This window comes from Solanum stenotomum, chromosome 11, assembly GCF_019186545.1.
Source record: "Solanum stenotomum isolate F172 chromosome 11, ASM1918654v1, whole genome shotgun sequence".
Lineage (NCBI taxonomy): Eukaryota > Viridiplantae > Streptophyta > Magnoliopsida > Solanales > Solanaceae > Solanum > Solanum stenotomum.
In genome coordinates this window covers 7,908,442-7,928,125 of record NC_064292.1, presented here as the reverse complement: position 1 = coordinate 7,928,125, position 19,684 = coordinate 7,908,442, and the positions used below count along the sequence as shown (strand labels likewise).

The window sequence follows — 19,684 nt, the reverse complement described above, 5'->3', positions numbered from 1 at the left end:
CTACTTCTTTCCTTGGAATCTAGGATTGGTTACTAGTTTGAGAATGATGAACTCTTATAATTAGACGTGTAATTCTAATTATCCATTTCAATGTAATATGGGTTCATTACATATAGAATAGAGCAACTTTCACATATAGCAAACACAAAATTCATATTTGTAAGCTATAGCAAAGTTTGCATAATTGCGCTCCATAGCAAACATAAATATGTATATTTCGCTATACATATATAAAAGAAAGCAGTTGTATAATCTACTTTGGTATACATATACAAAAAGATCAATTGTATAAAGTGAGAGAGGCGAGTGAGTGAGCGAGATCTGGGAGAGGGGAGAGAGGGGAACGAATATATATATATATATATATATATACATATATACAATTTTTACGCATTTTATACATTTGTGTTTTTGTATAAAGTGAGAGAGGTGAGTGAGAGAGCGAGATCTGGGAGAGGGGAGAGAGGGGAACGAAAATATATGTATATATACAATTTTCTCTCGCTTTATACAAACACAAATGCACTTTATACAATTTGTGTTTTTTGTATAAAGTGAGAGAGGCGAGATCTGGGAGAGTGGCGAGCGAGATCTGGGAGAGGGGAGGGAGGGGAACGAAAATATATATATATATATATATACAATTTTCTCTCGCTTTATACAAACACAAACGCACTTTATACACTTGCGTTTGTATAAAAAACGAGAGAGGCGAGGGAGACAACGAGAATGGCGAGCGAGATTCACCAGAAGAGAGGTGAAATAGTAACAGTTTGCTATGAGGTACAATTAAATCAAACTATATTTATAGCATTTAATTTGAATTAATAATTTGCTATTATATATAATTTTCCCTATAGAAGAGCATATAATTAACTTTTAACACTATGAGATTTATGTAAAATTATCTTAAATATATATAGATCTTTAGTGAATATTCAATCATATATAGAATTTGAGTCATAATTATTAAATTCTCTGAATCCACACCCAATATGTTGCATTCACCCTTTTACTATCAATAATATAGATACTTAATTTAACTCCTTTAACATAGTTAATAGGGATATGGTTTAACATACTTAAATTGTGTGTGTGTGTGTTTTTTTTGTTCATTGGACTATTTTTCTGGAACTCAAAGAATGTTTTAGCCATATATAGAGACATTTCTTTTTGGTTCTTACCCTATTGACTATTCAATTTCATGGGTCAAGTGGAACTTCTATTATTTTATTTTGGAAAAAAAAAAGAAGAGAATACTTGAAAGTGGTCTAATTATTGTTAAGGTAATCAATTACTTTGACCAAGTAGGGAGATGTAGTGATGGGCCTATATGCCTTCTTTTCAATGTCTAAACCTTCTTGTCTATTACTCTTTTCTAAGTTATGACACTTTTTTTATAAAGAAAAGTAATAATTTAATTTTATAATATTTATTTTTCTCTTAATGAGATGATTTACAGCTAACCACACAAATATTTATGACTTACTTTAGATAATAATTTTCAAAAAGTCTTTAGTTTTTTCTTAAATTTTGTGTTCAGTCAAACTATATCATATAGAAATTAAAACAGAAGGAGTAATAATATGTTATCATGTGGGTCCTAAAATGAAAATGGGCCAGAAAAGGACCAAAGGCCCATATGAAGCTTGAAGACTTTTTGATACATACCCTGTTGCCACAGGTATACACCTAAAGTAAAAATTGCAATCATTTCTATCCCTTTATTGGATTCTCTACCTTCACCATCAATGGAGCCATGGAACCATCTTAAACTATTAGAAACATTACCCCACACATCTTTTTTCTTCTTTTCCCTACCTGTCTGCAGATATTGGATTTTAATCGTGTGATATCTAAGTATTCATAAAGTTCGATTTAAACTAAATTCATGTGATGTAAGAGTTCTTTCGGTTTTAAAATTTGAATTCGAGATATTTGATTAGAGTGGGATAAATTTCATCACTTTTTCTATCTTTATAAGAGAGAGAAGTAAGGTCTGCGTACATATCAGTCTCCTCATGCTCCATCTATTAAAATTTATAGTTGATATGTGTATTCTTTGTTGTTGAATTTAATTATATACATTTGTAAAGATATATTACTAATTTTATAGAATACCAATCAATATTTATTATGATAGTTTCATGTAATTATTTAATTAAAACCTAACTCAAATAGTAGAACTCCCCTTCTTCCTTAATCCTCTTTCTCATCTAAATAGATTTCTTTTCAAACAAAAAAGAAGGGAAAATTCCATAACCTAGCAAATATAATTACTATATTTACTATGCATAGTCATCCTTTTAAAATATTATATAATATAAGCTATATTTAGAATTTTATAGCAAATATTTCCTCTAGTTCGCCTTTATTCCTTTCTCGTTCCACTCCCTCTCCCTTTAATTTCATAGGTTTTATCGTTATATATATATTTTATCATTTAAGATTGTATCCAATAGTGAGACTCCATAACAAAGACATACAATTGTATCAATGACGGAATTGACACAATATGTATCAAGTTGATAACAACTTACACATACCATATCGATTCCGCCATTGATACAATGATGAAAACTTGAAAAGAAGCACTGATACAGTCTCTATATTGATATAACATGTATTGATACAACATGTACTAATACATATATGAGATACAGAATCCATATTTATTGATACAACCTCCATAGTATTAATACAACCTTTATTTATTGATACATCTATGAAATACAACATCCATATGTATTGGTGCAACCTTTATTGATACATATATGAGATATACCAAACCTCAAGAAAAAAAAGATATATACAACCTCTAATAGATACATACTGATACAAATCTGAGATACAATTTTCATATTGATACACATTGTACAATCTTCATAGTGATACGACATGTATTCGTCGAATACAACCTAATTTGACCTCTCTCCTCTCTCCCAATCTTGATCGTCACTTCCCTCCCTCTAACAACATGTATGTATCGAATACAATCTATATGTATGAGATAGTATTTGTAGATACAATATGTATTCATCGAATATATCATATATCTAGCATTTCTCCTTTCTTTACCTAATCTCCCTCGTCTCTCAATCCCGCTCATTTCTCTACTCGTTATAACTATAGTTATGAATCATAATTAAGCAAACTATATGTATAAATATCTAATTAAGCTCCAATTACTATAATCATTTTTTAAAGTTCCTCAAAAGAGAATTTTTTATTTGGTCTGGTTCGTTGGAATCACTTCATTCGACGAATAAAAAATATTTGTAGAATTGGACTATTTTACCCTTTATTCTAACGTTTTTTTTAAAATTAAATACTCTACCTAATAAAGAGCTCAAAGTTTATTAATTTGACCCTAAATTCAATACAACCCTAGAAACTAGTGTAGAAAAATCAAATTAATAAAAAAATTATACAAAAGCAAAGCATTGCTCTATATGAATTGTTAATTCAATGGTTGAGCTAAAAAAAGGGAAAAAAAATTGGGTCATCTGACAATGACAGTCTTAAGTATTGAAAGCTAATTAGCTACTTTAATGTCATAGTCCTACTCTTTCTGTCCTAATTTATTTGATCTTAATATTTTTTAAATTTATTTAAAATAAGAATAAATTATTTTTCCTTTTAAGCAAGATTAATAGAAATATATTCTTTATCTTCTTAAATTTCATATCAAAATCAAAATAGACAAAACAAATTGAATCGAAACAAACTTTTACCTACCTCCAATTCTATAGAGGATACAACCTCTCTGCACCAGTTTAGGGTCTTTTTGTCTGTTTACTTTATCACCTTTATCGACACATTACAATTATTCTATGTTTCTAATTCACCATCAACAAAATCAAAAAAGCAACCCCAACCCATCCATCCCCACCCCACCAAAAAAAAAAAGAAAAAAAAAAACAATCTTTTGACTCCATTCTACTTGTTCCTATTCTAACTAGAAATAGAAAATGCCATTTTCTTGCTTACCATGTTTATTCATTCCTCTTCTTCAATGAAATGACAACTAAAATTTTTACTCTTTTGTCTCATATCTCAGGTTAATCCAGAGATTTTAAGGTGACCCTTATTGTCATTTCTCTTGAAGAGTAATAAAAATCCAATCTTTATCAAATATCAGTCAAAATCTAAAGGGTAAATATATATAACAGTGCTCATTTTGGTCATGGCTCAACAGGTAAACCTTTTTTTTTGTCCCATTGTCATTGTTTTGGAATTTAACCATATGGGGTTTCTTTTTTTTTGTGTGTGTAAGAGGTGTTGTGTTGTCATTTTTAGCTCCTGTTTGACCATAGATTTTGAGTTCTTGAAGTTGCGTTTGGACATACATTATAGTATCCAGTAAAAGTTTGAAGTTTTGTAATTGAAAGTCCTAAAAACTCCCAAAAATGGTTTGAGTTGGTTTTTGGGAACTTAAAAATATTTTAAGATTAGATTTTTATATTTCATCACATTGTTGAATAAGTATCATTCTTAGTTTCCGTTTGACCATAGATTTTGAGTTCTTGAAGTTACGTTTGGACATACATTTTATCTAGAAAAAGTTTGAAGTTTTGTGAATGAAAGTCCAAAAGTCCCAAAAATGGTTTGAGCTAATTTTTGGGAACTTGAAAATATTTAAAGGTTAGATTTTTAAAATTTCACGACCAAACAAATATCTAAACGTCCCTTCATGGCATTGTAGAATATTGTCCTTTGGCATTTTGGTCAGATTATTGAAATGATAGATGGAAACCCCACTAATGTTGTTTTTATTTTTGGATTGTTGATTGATTTGATGGAGCAGGAAGAAGGTTGGCCTTTGGGATTGCAGCCATTGAATTTGAGAATAGGTTTAGGTAGAAGCAGAAATGGATCAACCTCATTCAACACTTCACTTAGTGACTCTCTTACTTCCTCCACTGATTCTTCTTCAGATTTGGACAGTGAGGTACATTCTATTCCATAACTATAATATGCCCCTATTCCACGTGGCGATTTGTCGTTGGTCTAAATACTATATATATACACTGATAACATAAAAGAATTTAATGGTATTAGGTTACCTAAAAGATAATTGTAACTTGTTGTTCATTAAAGTGAGATTAGTAACATGGAAAATAAGAGAGGTTAATTAGCTACTATAGATAGTGCTAGGGTGTATAAGTTAGATTCTACTTGCCAATTGCACTATAAAAATGTTAATAATTGGTCAAAAAGCTAGAGCATGTGTCTTGCTTTTACTTTTGCTAATATTCCTAGTTTAAAAGGGGATCCTGGTGCATTATATAAGTTCTCACTATGCGTAAGGTTCGAGGAAGGGCCGGACCACAAGGATCTATTGTACGCAGTCATATCCTGCATTTCTGCAAGATATTGTTTTCATAGCTCGAACTCGTTACCTTTTGGTCACATGACAACTACTTTATCAGTTACGCTAAGCTTCCCCTTTTAAGCATTTGAAGTTTGAGTTTATTAAAACGAATTCGAATCAAATAGATTGAACAAGATGTGATAGGAAAAAGACACAATAGAGACATGCTATTTATTGTAATGTAGTACTTGGTTTAGCCTCCAAATCATATGATGAACCTGGATATTTTCAATCTTTATTAGTACATAGTTTCATGCATCCTGTGAAGTACTTTTGTGAGTGCTGTCAATGTCACTCTATGTTCAATGTAAATTGGGACGATAACATTATTAAAGCTGTCACTGGTGTTCCTTTACAACATTGACATTTGAACCACAATTATCAGAACTGTGTAACATGTTTCAACTTTAAAATCATCTTCTTGTCCTAGGTTCTTCAATGACCCTTCTTAAATTATTGTTCTGCTTTTATTTGTTTGAATTCAAATAAACCTTAGTACTGTACCAGCAGTGTTAAATCAATCCTTTGATTTTATTCAGAACAGTGGCGTACGCAAGATGGTAGGAAAGGGATGTGGGGTTATAGTCACAATTCGGCTTATAAGCAACATTGAGTGTGAGAATGTGGTGGTTTAAAGGCATTACTCTGTACCAAATTGGTTATTTACTTTGTACTTCTTCTATTCCTGTGATATAGTTTGAATCGACACTTAGTTTAAGAAAGAAATGAAGACTTTTGAAACTTGTGTTGGCCTATTACATATATACATCTTGTTTCATACGCACATTTTATTTACGCATATAAGAAAGCCTTTTACGAACCAATGTTGGATGACACCCCTTACTAAGAGTAGTATCTCTGCTCCTGATTTAGAGCCTATTGGCTCCAGAACAGGAGCAGCTCCATATATAGGCATTGTTTTGTTTTTTTGTTGGTTTTCCACCTGGTGTTTGGTACCCTCATTGGAGCCCGACTAACTCGCTGTCTAACATAGGCAACTCTGTACCCAGGAGGACTCGAAACCAAGACCCCTAGTTAAGGATGAAGGAGTACTTACCATACCACCACAACGCTTAAGTACACTAGAATGAATAATCAATATACAATATTATTATTTTTTTATAACAAGGGAAACTCGCAGCCGCTACCCTTTGAGTGCGCACAGGGTAAAACCCCCGGTCCTATGCAATAGCTCGCAGACCACATAGGAGAGGTAACCTACACTAGGCAAGCCCGATGCGACGAGCTTGACCCAGAAGGCAAACCCCTTGCTTTCGCTGGCAAGGGGTTTCGAACTTGAGACCTCCAACATGGAAGTCCCAAGCCCAAACCACTGGGCTACCCCGAAGGGTCATCAGTATACAATATTTTAGGAGTAGAAAACAACATAACCTCTTTTAAACTTAATTAAAATATGCTAGTTACTGAATGTGTTTGGAAATTTTCAGTCCACAGGGTCTTTCTTTCATGATAGGAGCACAACACTTGGAAGCCTTATTGGTGTTTCAAGCATAGTTAATCTCTCAAGAAGATCAACAAGAGGGAGATCAAATGGTGTAATGACAGAGGTGCAAAAAAACTATAGGTCTAAAACAACATGGTGTTTCTCATTGTGTCCAAGAAACAGCACAGATGCTGAGTCTACTGTGATGATGATAAGGAATAGTGATAGTAATGCTCCATCACTTGGCCATTTTCTTGCAGTTGAAAGAAGAGCTGCTAATGAACATAATAGAACAAGTCCTTTGATATATGGACCTGATGAATTTGCTATGACATTGCCTAATAGGGACCAAAATTCATTGTTCGAAAATGGACAAATCGCTCCTCCTCAGTTGAGTCCATGGTCAAGTTCAGACAATGTCGAAAACAGACAGAGGGATAACAGAGAATTAGATCATGATGTTCATGGACAAGGTGCTCCTCTTTTGTTTCCATGTATGTGTGGATGATGTTTTAGTGTTTGAGGCTTTGGTACAACTCTGTGTTCTCACTGTTTTTTGTTTCTAATGTGTTTTTCTTGATTCGAGGATTAAATCAGGATATTTTTTTAACGTCCTTGTGATTTATTTGATCGTCAAGAAGAGTCAGTAACAATTGGAATTGATCATGAGGGACAACTATTCTTGATCACTCGTTTTCTTCAGGGATGATGTTGGAGAACCTTTTAGTAAGGAGCATTTTCCTTCCTAGTAAGCCTAGCTGGCGTGAATCTGGATTAGTCTAGTATCACACGAATTCTAATTATTGAGTAGGGATGATAATTTTAAAAGCCCCCAAGTTTTTACTAAACCAACACACAATTGTTGTGACCCCACAATATGCATTGCAAAAAAATATGATACAATTAAATTTATAATGAGGTTAAGGACCCGCCTCTGAATTTAACTTTTTAGGTTCAATTGTTAGTAGATAAACGTGTTTGTGAATGAATTAACTTTTAAATAGAAATGAAAGTAAAGAGAGTAGTATGAAGCCATGCAACTTCGATGATTTATGTTTACGTTGGATCCAGAGATGTATGGCGCTACGGGTATTAATTAATTCGAAGATACTTGTAATTAAGATATATACTTAAGAATAAAAACTAAGTATAGAATGCTTGAAGCACAAGAGAAGTAGTATATTCCTTTGTATTGTTTAGAATCTAACCCTATATACTATATATAGGTGACAAAAGTAATACACCAACCTATAGAAAAGCTCGAGTCGAGCCCTAAAGTACATACTATGCCCAATAACCGCATCCCACATGAAAATACTGTTAGTTGTGCCAACTAATATTCTTCTGTTGTTGTTGGCAGGATAACATATTAATATATCTAGCGTGTTTATCCTTTTTGTACATCATCAGAATAGAAGTCCTTCTCTGTCTTCGGGCAACGAGTTCCCGCCTTTTTCCTGATAATATTTTTCTTTAACTGTCACACGTTCACCTAGCATCCCACCATGTGCACAAACTATTCTTAATCCAATATAATTACATCATTTAATGCCTTTGTCTTCTTTAAATATGAGACTAATTAACGAGGGATTGCATCACCAGTCAGGCTACTACACTAAATGATTAAGATAATGTAATAATCTTTTTATAGGTATTTTCAGACAGTGATCATATTATTTTGTTGATATAAAGTCAACGTTTTCAAATTATCTATCAAATTATTAAATAAATTTAAATTGGCGTGCATAAGTCGATATTCTAAGCCTTAATTTGTGCTAAGATTCTCTATATGAAAAGTCACAAATTTGGAAAACATAATATAGATATGAAACTGCCCTTTCAGACTTATAAAAATAGAATTTAAAGGTCTAAATGTGGTTTAATTATCATGATACATCCTTTTCTCTTTTGCAACTAGGGCAAATTGCTCATTCCTTTAATGGAAAATTTTGTTTTAAAATCCAGCAGTAATTATTTTACTTTTGGAAAATATCGCCACCAAACTTTCATTTTATTTCCCCTTTTATTATAGTGAAAAAGGACAAATATACCCCTAACTATTAGAAATAGTATGCAAATACCCTCCGTTATACTTTTGGGACATTGATGCCCCTGTCGTTCAAAAACTAGAGCACATATACCCTTTATACTAACAGACATACATGTGTCACAATCTTATCCACCGATCTGACATTTATTAAATATCGGATCGATGGATAAGATTGTGCCACGTGTCCCTATTTAGTTTTTTGTTAGAGTGAAAGGACATATTTGCTTTAGTTTTTGGACAGCAGGGGTACCAATATCCCAAAAGTATGACGGAGGATATCTGCACACCATTTACGATAGTTTTGAGATATATTTATCCTTTTTCCCTTTATTATAATACTAAGTCGAGTCCAAGCTAAACTCAATAAAACTTATTATTATATCGATCTGAGTAAATTATAGCCTCAGTTGAGTCCAAACAACTATGTTAAAGTATAATCAAATTGATTAGTCACCGTATCAAATTTGTGACTAAGGAGACACTTAAGACTGATATTGCAACTAGTGTGTGTGTATTTTACCTAAATTTTGAAGTACAATTAATTAGGTCATGAGTGTAAAGGTTTATTTTCTTGGTCCATTTTCTTGTCTTATATTGTACGTCTTTTTAATTAATTAATTTCATGTGAATTTTCAACTGTTTTGATGGAGATCGATTGGAACTTTCACAAAATATCTTTATTCATTTATTTCTTTTATCATTATTGTATTACAACATGACACAAACATTAATTTAAAATTAAAAAGCCTAAAAAACCGCCACAAAAAATAGATTAATAATTGTACCTATGTTCTTGTTTTACATTACTAAGTTCTTGACTTTTATCTCTACAATTTCAAATTCATTTTAAGTGGGAAATTTTATATTTTTACTTCTTGATATGTCGACAAATTATGATGTTAGTTCTTGTTTAAATTTGGTTAAGCATATTAATTACTTTTCCCGTTCGTTTTTGTTTATCCACTTTAAATTTTGTGTTTCCACTAAGAAATAATGATTAATATGAGTATTTTTTATTCATATTGATAATATCTCAAAAACATTTATATAAGTTACCAGAACATTATGAGAGTAAGATGGATTGGGAATTAGGGGTGTAAGGGGGGTGGAGCGGTCAAGAAGCTTGGAAGTTATTTATGGAACTTGTTTTTCCTTGTCTATTAAGAAAAGTCATTTTTCTTATTTTTAAGAAGCTTGCTTTCCTAGAAAAATTATTTTGAACAACCAAATATGAAAAAATTGAAAATTATTTTTCAAAAAAATATTCTCCTTTGTACTAAACACACATAAATAAAATCATGATATTCTTTTCAAATCCATATATTGAATGGATAACTCATCAAAATTCAAAACCCATCCTAAATATGATTGATGGTAAATGTCTTGAGTTTGAATTTTAGATATATAATTAGGTACCTTTATTAGGAAATATTTTACACCTATTACAAAATTTTACGATGCATATCCTGATTTTGTCGGGTTTTAAAATGAATAGAGACATAGGTTAAAAAATAGTAAAAAAAGCTTCCACCTATTAGATGAGATCTTTGACCAATTCTTTACATTACATAATTGACAAGAGGGCTCAATTGAACACACCAATGATCATGACGCCATGAAAAGTCAAAATTGAGAGTTGCCGTTCAAATTGAAACATTTTGTCTATAAAATAATATTTATGTTAGACCATGTTTCAACATGTCATAGGATGAAAAATATTTACTACATTATTTTAGAATATATATAGTAATTTTTAAGACATTATTATTGTTCAAGCTTTCTTGCTGACAAAGTCAACAGGTACTCCGCTCCTTGTGAGAGAAAAAAAAAAGAGCAACAAATCTCTATTGTATTCGCGTCGAAAAGCTCTATATTGAAGATAAAATATTCTCCTACATAGGTGATTCAGTATTTAAGAGAATTCGAATTAGATAACTTTTGATTAAGAATAAAAAAAAGACTATCCACTCCATGAGAATCATTATTGTATGAAGACTTATACTTTTATGTGATAGTATTAGGATAAATTATTTTATTGAATATTTATTACCTTTCATCACTACATTGTAACAAGTAACATTGCCCAAAGCTTTGGCAGAATGAAAAGAAATCATGTAAGCTTTTTCATAAAATTTTCATGATTTAGAGAATCTTTAGTAGTTTAGTTAGTTGATTATCTATACTCTCACTTACCTTATTGGGCAGAGTTCAATTTCTCAATTCCCTCTCCATTTTCTCTTTCCCTGTCTCCAATATTTTTTTAAAAAAAATAAATAAATAAATCTTATGATTCTTTCTTCGATCACTTTATTAATCAGTAGGTCATGAACAAAACTAGGAGACTGTAAAAGAGTTCATCAAAATTTCTTATGATTCTTTATTTATTTGTTTATATGTGTCTTTTTAATAAAAGTTTTAATTCTGCCACGATATATTCTTAGATGCTATCAACAACACTTCTAGTTGGCCTTATAAATCTTCAATATGTGGTTATATAATATATTGTTATGGACGTACGTTTCTTCATGTGGAAAATAAATGAGAAAAGTCCTCTAAACTCTAAAGTCCAATATACACATTACAAAGTTTGATTTCATTTTCAAGAATCAATCAATTCATCCAATTATAAATACACAACAAAAAAACTTAACTAAATTGGGACCCTCTTTTCTTGTTAGGTGCCCTTTCTTTACCAAACAAACATTGGTTAACATCTCCACCTAGCCCACAAATACTTATACTCATTCCCCACAAGCCCTACCCAATCTTAATAAATATAATCAAATCCACATGGCATCATCAAATAAATCATAGTTTGGTAGGGTCCATATTGGCAATTATATTCTTATCTAAATTAATTTCAAAATATATCTTGATAAGATGATAATTTTATTGATGTGGTGGAAAAATTCTTGATTACAAGTGGAATTATTTTTCCATATATGTATTTACAGATCAAAATAGGATAGTATTAATGGAGAAGTGTTATCGAAATATAATATAATAATAATTATATTATTACCGTTAAATAATTTACAATTAACCCCTTTATTTGTTGCAGTGTTGTAACAAGAATTTAGATGCTAAGATGTCTTGTGGTCATACAAGATATTTGGTTGAAGTTGCAAACAGCACACGTAGTTGTTACGACCGCCAGATTTATAGTCTCAAAGTGCAAAATTATGGTTAAGTATCTTAGTTCTACTATTCATGAATGCAAGTTTCACAAAGTGATGGGTAAATCTATTACTTGGTTAGTCAAATAATTTATGTTCAAAAGATAGAAGTTGTGATATGAAGATTGTTTGATAGACGTGCAATCATATTAGGAGAGATAAAATTAGAAAGTAAGATATTCAGAATAAGGTGGAATTGACATCAGTAGATCGGAGGTCAACATACGAAAAGCGAGACTGAGATAGTTTAATCATGTGAAGAGGAAGAAAATGCATGGATGCCCCCAACAAAGGCATAAAAGGTTGGCAATGAATGGTGGCTTCAGAAGAGGTAGAGATAAGTCAAAGAAGTATCAGGAGTTGTAATCAGACATGACACGACACAACACAGTTTCAGCTTATCGAAGACATGACCTTTGATAGGAGGTTGTGGAGGACACAAATTAGGGTGAAAGATTAGTAGATAGTAGAGAGTTGTCTCACTTATCTTTTCATACTAATAGTCATAGTGTATCTTAATGCACGTATTTAATTTATTCTGAGCTATTAGAGGGACTTAGTTTTTGGGGAATATGAGTCAAAGCAATAACAAGAACATTTTTAGTAGAACATCTTTCACAATCCTTAGAAAGATCGATGATGCACTAATATACTCACGGTAGTTTTTTGTCCTTCGATTTTTGTCATTAATAGTTAGTTTTTGTATTTTGATTATCGTATTATTTTGTAGTTACTACTCTTTTTCGTTCTTTCAGCATGTTTTCTATAATATTTTGCCATTGCTTCTTTACTTTTATTATTTTGTCCGACTTGTTTTAAAATATTTTTTCTTGAACCGAGGATCTATCAAAAAACTATCTCTCTACCTCCCAAGATAGGAATATAGTCCATGTACAATCTACCTTCTCCAGAACTATACTGAATATGCTATTATAAAAAGGTTCATTTTATGTATATGAGATCTTCATTGTTATATATAAAAAAAATAATCTGAAAGACCCACAATAGATTATTTCCTCTTATTTTTTACCAACACTTTTAATTTATTTTTAATTTAGAACTGGGACCGAGTGTTTGTACTTATTTGAACATACCAGGATGATGCTGCAGAAATTAATTGAACCAAGAGGCAGTGTATTCACATGATCGCTTTGACCAAAAATTACAAAAAAAAAAGAAAAGCTTTTCATCATCCTTGCAAGTTGCAACTAATCATATACTATTATTATTATACAATACAATATTTTTCAATAAAATAATTGATACAAATTGTAGTTCATTTCACACCTTGAGGCTGCTTTAATTTAAAGAAAACATATTGGGTAAGGTAGGGTCTACTTTCCTCATCACTTGCTTTCATTTTGACTCTTTCCCAATGCTAACTTCATCATACTATAATGGAAGAATGTTGTGTTTTCACCTAATAAGTGAAAACACAAAATACTAGAGGAAAAAAAAAGGGTAAGAAACTTCAAAGAATTTTGTTTACTACTTCAAGAAAACAAGATTTTGCACAAAATACTCTTTTTTTTTTTGTGACCCACACAAATGATATAGTACTCAATCTAAACCAAGCTTGCAAATCATTTCAACTTTGCTTATTTCCCAAATCTACAAAACATAGGGAAGAGAAAGATCAATCTATCTATCTATATATACCATTAAACCCCCACCCTGGAGTTGTTCTTTAATTGCCAAAGTTGGAAACTCTTTTGTGGTATCAATCAAGGGTTATTGGCTTATCGATCCATTCGTTATCAGCAGCAATCCTACCGGAGCCACGACCAGTCATTTTGCCAAAAGAACTTACTGCTGATAACCCCTTAAAGCTACTGCTGCCCTCGCTGAGGTTTCGTGATCTTCTAGTCTTTCGAAGCTTTGAGGAGTGGAGATCAGAATCTATGTCATCGTTCTTTGTGACCTTAATAGCTTGTAACTGTACAATGTTGCTTCTGCAGAATGGGCACACAGGTTCTGGTGGACTAGTCGTGGTCGGATTCGGCTTGTTGTGGCAGCATAAGGCCAGTACACAATGTGCACACATCTGGTGCCCACAGTCCTGGACTTCAATTGTGCATAATTGATCAAAACAGATACAACATACTTCTGTATCACTGACCTGCATTACATAATTGATAATCCCATGTGAAACTCGCTGACAAATGGTCAGACTTGAAATGGTAGATAACAAGAGAACAATCACTTATTACTAGGAAATATCTCGATCCACAAACATCAAGAAACCCAGTGTTATCCCACAGGTGGGGTCTAGGGAGGTTAAAGCGTACGCAGACCTTACTCTACCTTGAGACCTTACTCTACCTTGAGATGGTAGAGAGGTTGTTTATCCCGATAGACCCTCGGTTGAAAGAACAATAGGAATATCTCAATCATCAGGTTAAAAATCAAGTCTTGGTATATTTTTTGGAATAGATATTATACTCTATTAACTAACAAATATCTTACACCACATCTTTTCCACACAAACGTCGTTTGGTTTACCAGTATATTAGTTATTTATTAGCAGAGTAAGATATATATTTCAATAGTAGTTTATATGTTATCTGGTATAGTTGGTGATGTATTACCTCAGACATGTTGTCATCCATCCCTGCATCAGATTGGGATGGGGAAGGTGGAGAGTAATCTGTCCCCTTTAAGATATTTTTTTCCCTCTCCTTATTCGCTTCCATTAATGCACGTTCTAGTAAAGCTTTCGCCTCATCATTGAGCTGACTAATGAACTTCAACGGCGATGGCCACACAAGAGGCTCTGCCGATGAAGGATTCAACAAAGCTGCACAAGCACCATGGTGGTACCTTAAAGCAACCGTGTATGGTATTCTCCTGCACCAAAATGACCAAATAAGGACTAGACACATAATTATTAAGGTACAAATCAAAGAACTTAGATCAACTATAGGGTAATTTTACAAACAGTAACATTCTTGAAAAGATCAAAATCGACAAAAAAGACATACCCTGTAGAATCTCTATGTAGTCGATCTGCTCCCCACGCCAACAATTCACGGATGCAATCAAGAGAGCCACCTCTTGCAGCCAAATGAAGTGGAGTGCTACCAGGAAATCTGTACAAAATACAAAAGCTAATTCAAACAACATGAAAAGCGTAACATAGAAATCAACTTCTTGATAAGAAAATTACCCATATCCACCAGTTGACGCGCAAACCAGAGCCCCATTGTCAAGCAAAATGTGAACACATTCAGGCCGTCTTTGACGGGCTGCTAAATGCAAAGGTGTTGCTCCTTTACCATCTCTAACATTCACAAACCTTGCATATCCCCTAGCAGATTTCGCAACCCAATCAATTTGATTCGATCACAAACAAACCATCAACAACATATACGCAAAGAAGAATCAATTCCTTACCAAGATGCTGCAACATGGGATGTACGAGCTGTGGATAGAATAGCTTTAAGTGATTCAAAATGTCCATAGTATGCAGCATAGTGCAAACATGTTCTTCCATTAAGTGAATCAAACTTCAAAATCTGAACACGAAAAAAAAAAATCACAATTGACAAAATCAGTTCTAAAGCATAATCAAGAACACACAAAAAACCAATCTTGAAAAAGACTTTTACAAGCATACATACATTAGCTCCTGCTTCAATTAGCTTTTCCACACAAGAGATCTTCCCATGCATTGCTGCTAACATCAATGGAGTCTAAATCAACCAAAAAAGCACAGTTAAAATACACACAACTCATTTCATTCAGACACTCAACAAACACTTGGTTGACACAAAATTAACTAATCACCTGCTTAGAGCGATTCAACAAATCTGGGTTGATAGATTTGTTCAACAGCATAGTAACAACCTGAAAATTTTAAAAATTCAATCAAAATCCATGAATCAATTTCAAAAAAATTTCAAAAACAGAACATTTTCAAGAACCCCAAATCCCACCTCGATCTGGCCATTGGCAGCAGCAATATGAAGAGGAGATTGTCGATCATATACAGTAGAATGATGAATAAGAGATGGGTTTTTCTCTAAAACAGATTTTAATGTGTCTAAATCACCCAACTGAACAGCACAGAATAACCCATGTTCTTCACTCGTTCCACAACTCAGTCCCTGACCCATTTTTCGAGAAAAAGAAAGGAACTTTTTTTGCACCACCGTAGACGGCCGCGGAGGTGGTGGTGGAAAGAAGTGTGAGAGTTTTACATATTTATATTTATGATGGATGAGAAAGTGTTGAAAGGAAGAAGTTGAAGATTGGAGCTGCCCGAAATGAGGTGGGGTAGAAAGAATGGGCAGGTGACCGAGGCGACAACGGGCAGGACTCAGATATTTGTTCGGGCAGTTTATTTAGATTCTTCAAATAATACTACGCAAATACTTTGTTTCAACGTCTCTGTGTTTGTCTGGGGATGACTCCTACGCAGACTTCTACTTTTACTTTTTACTGTTCGGATCTATTTTTTTATATATAATTAAACTTTTTAAATATATTAGTATTATTTTTTTTGGTTTCTTATATCAATAATTTAATATGATTCGATCAATTAATTATTGATATGTTCTCTATATTAAACACGTTAAAGTAAAAAGTTTCACATTGATAGTTAATGAGATGGGTTGACTCTTTATAAGGATTGAGTAATCCTCCTCCATTTGAGCTAGTTTTTGGGGTGTGAGTTAGGCCTAAGATTTAATTTAATATGGTATCAAAGCAGAGTCCGTCTCAATCAATCAATGTTGGGCCCCCTAAAATCAAAATTGTTCACGCATCAGATGCTAAGCACTGGACGTGAGGTGGGGTGTTAAAGAATGACAAAAGTCTCGTATTGGTGGTTAATGAGATGGGTAGACTCCTTATAAGGCTTGGGCAATCCTACTCCCTTTGAGCTAACTTTTGGGATGTGAGTTAGGCCTAAAACCTAATTTAACAAAACATCGCATCAGACTTACAAGTAGAAGTTGAAATGCATGTGCTACTTTGGTAAAACTTCATTGTTTGAAGGATGATGGTTTAAGAGAACATGAAAAGACGACGAGAATACAAATCTATTTCATTATTTTATGATGGTGTAAAATAAAATTAGACAACAAAGACAAAAATTAGAATTACAAAGTGAAAAGAAATTAAGTAAAATTGACTCAAGAAAATACTGAGTCTATTGAGATTACATATTCAGTATTCAGTAAGAGAAAAAATATATCTCTAATACCTTAATTTGTTATTCAAGATCATTAGAATACTTTATAGTTTATTATTCAAGATGTGAGAATTAATTTAATTTCAATTGAAGGTTAATCTTGTAGTCATTTCTGTCAACTAGACTCAAGACGAAAAATTCAACATTTCATTATTTATTAATTTAATATATATAAAAAAATTATACATATAAATGTATTCAGTATGATTCGATAATTAGATGAATCGATTATATATATATATATATATATATATATATATTAAATAAGTTAAAATTATATTTCCAACTAAAATATTCATAAAGCTAATTATTATTTTTGAATCACGTTAATAATTAATTACTATAAATTGCGTTAACCACCATCTTGCGTGTGAGTAGAAAATTATTCTTTTGTTAAAACATTAATTAAGTGTAACAAAATTGACCTTAATTAATCAAGAGGTAAAAAGTGGGGTACTAAACTTATGATATTTCTTTCTCTGTTTTGTCTATTCTTTTAGATTGTCAAAGTAGAGTAATTGATTTATCCTTCATTTGGTTCCATTAAATATAATTTATAATTATATAATTATCTATAATTTATTTTAAATCACCAATTTTAAAAAATAGTCAGTCAAAACACCTTAAATAAATTGAAATAAGGAGAGGAATAGTTACTTATTTTTGGCTGTAGTAAATTGCCCATTTTTTCTACATTCAATGGCCATCGACTTTAATGCATGTGGTTTCTCGAACTTGTCAAAACGACTATAGTACGACTTCAACTAGGAAGGAAAATATTTTATTTCGATTTCTATGACGTAATTTTATAATGTTTCAAAAATTATTCTTAAGAAAAATATATTATTCTGAATTTATATTTCATGAATTATAAATTTTTAAAAAAATATAATCGAGCTCATGATATATAACTTATGAAATATTATTATTTAAAAATTAAAATTTATACCTCCAAAAAAAATTAACTTGTTATGAAGGACATAAATTTAAGATTAAAAGATAAGAGGAAAAGTACAATACCTAAGTTTTGTGTTAACTTACTTAATTATAACTAACTGATGAGTTGATAGTCTAAGAAACTTTTATACTATCGATTAATATAACTTAAATCTTTTAATACTATCGATCAATATAACTTAAATCTTTTAATACGTAATAAGTTTCACTCTAAAAAAAAGGGGGGAATATTTTGAGTATGGAAAGTAAGATAAGAAAATGTGAGAAAATTGATCCATGAACGTAATACCATTATTATCGTTTAAGGGAATGAAAAGAATATTACTATAAGCTTCTTAAAGGTATTGCTGAAAATTTAAGCAAATATTTTAGCTAGCTTGATGTACTGTGTTTTTTTGGGCAAAGCTAGTACTAGCTTTCATCAGCAGTTGATATTTCCCTTTTCATTTAACGGAAATAATATTATTTGTGTACTCGAAGTTCTATCGATAAAAAAACATAAGATTGCGTATACATTACTTTCTTTAAAGCTTGATCATTAGTAAACTTTTACTGGATATGTTATTATAATATTCTATTATATGCGTACCTAACAAGGTAAATGTATATTATTGTGCTTGTACCACACATTTGATTCTTGTTACATTAATTGTCAATAAATGATAAAACGTTACCTTTTTACCTAGAGAAAAATTCCCATTGCTTTACACATATAACTATACCTCTACCCTCTTTCTTATAGGTGGACCATATGAAGCATATTAAGAAACCATATATTTAGCAGTGCACCAAACTTTATGATGGAGTAATGAATAAAAATTAGAGTGTTTAAAGATTAATCCAGCGTGATTTTGGAAAAGAAATATACTTTAATTGTTCTTTCCAAAAGTTTTGATTCGATCATCTCAAAAGTTTATTTAGATTTTGATAAATTGGACCTATCTTAGGCCATTGTTTTGCTTGTTTGGGGTGGGGGTGGGGGCACTACACAAATAACCGATTTTCGAATGAGTTTAGCAACTTTGAAATCAATTTCAGATATATAACATGTTTGAAATTGTAAAAAATTATGTATAAACTAACTATTGTTTTGTCTGAAGTTCAAGACTAATTTTGAGATCAATTTCAGACATACACAATTAATATTGTATGAATCTACCTCCGATGTTATAACATTTATCTGAAGTTTAGATTGACAGTCTAAAATTTGAGATTGGTATATATCTGATGTTTGAACTATTAAATCTAATTTTACGCCCAAATTTTAGATGAATTCTTTTCAATCTTGAACATATATAACATCTTGTTCTCTACTAATGGGATGCTATTTCTTTTGTTCAACAAAATTAAAGACGAATAAAGTTTAACAAAACTAGTGAAATAATACATTCGTTAATTAAGAGACTGAATTCTAAGCATGATTAGGTATATAAGTCAAAGAAAAACGGGGAAAGGTGATTAGATAAGATATAACATAACTTTAGCTTAC

At 31.7% G+C, this 19,684-nt stretch overlaps 2 protein-coding genes across 2 annotated transcripts; one reads left to right on the top strand and one right to left on the bottom strand.

The window, feature by feature from the left end:
* The first annotated feature begins 3,959 nt into the window (after positions 1 to 3,959).
* LOC125844424 (uncharacterized protein At3g17950-like) lies at positions 3,960 to 7,524 on the top strand. Its single transcript, XM_049523739.1, has 3 exons — positions 3,960 to 4,198; positions 4,808 to 4,951; positions 6,823 to 7,524. The coding sequence occupies exons 1-3, from the start codon at positions 4,187 to 4,189 to the stop codon at positions 7,324 to 7,326; spliced, it is 660 nt and encodes a 219-aa protein (XP_049379696.1). The 5' UTR covers positions 3,960 to 4,186; the 3' UTR covers positions 7,327 to 7,524.
* A 5,760-nt stretch (positions 7,525 to 13,284) lies between these two features.
* On the bottom strand, positions 13,285 to 16,255 carry LOC125844079 (putative E3 ubiquitin-protein ligase XBAT31). The gene is made up of 8 exons (XM_049523318.1): positions 15,980 to 16,255; positions 15,831 to 15,890; positions 15,665 to 15,736; positions 15,438 to 15,559; positions 15,211 to 15,351; positions 15,026 to 15,133; positions 14,633 to 14,891; positions 13,285 to 14,163 (listed from the first exon to the last, which is right to left on the bottom strand). The coding sequence occupies exons 1-8, from the start codon at positions 16,157 to 16,159 to the stop codon at positions 13,765 to 13,767; spliced, it is 1,341 nt and encodes a 446-aa protein (XP_049379275.1). The 5' UTR covers positions 16,160 to 16,255; the 3' UTR covers positions 13,285 to 13,764.
* Between the last annotated feature and the right edge of the window lie 3,429 nt (positions 16,256 to 19,684).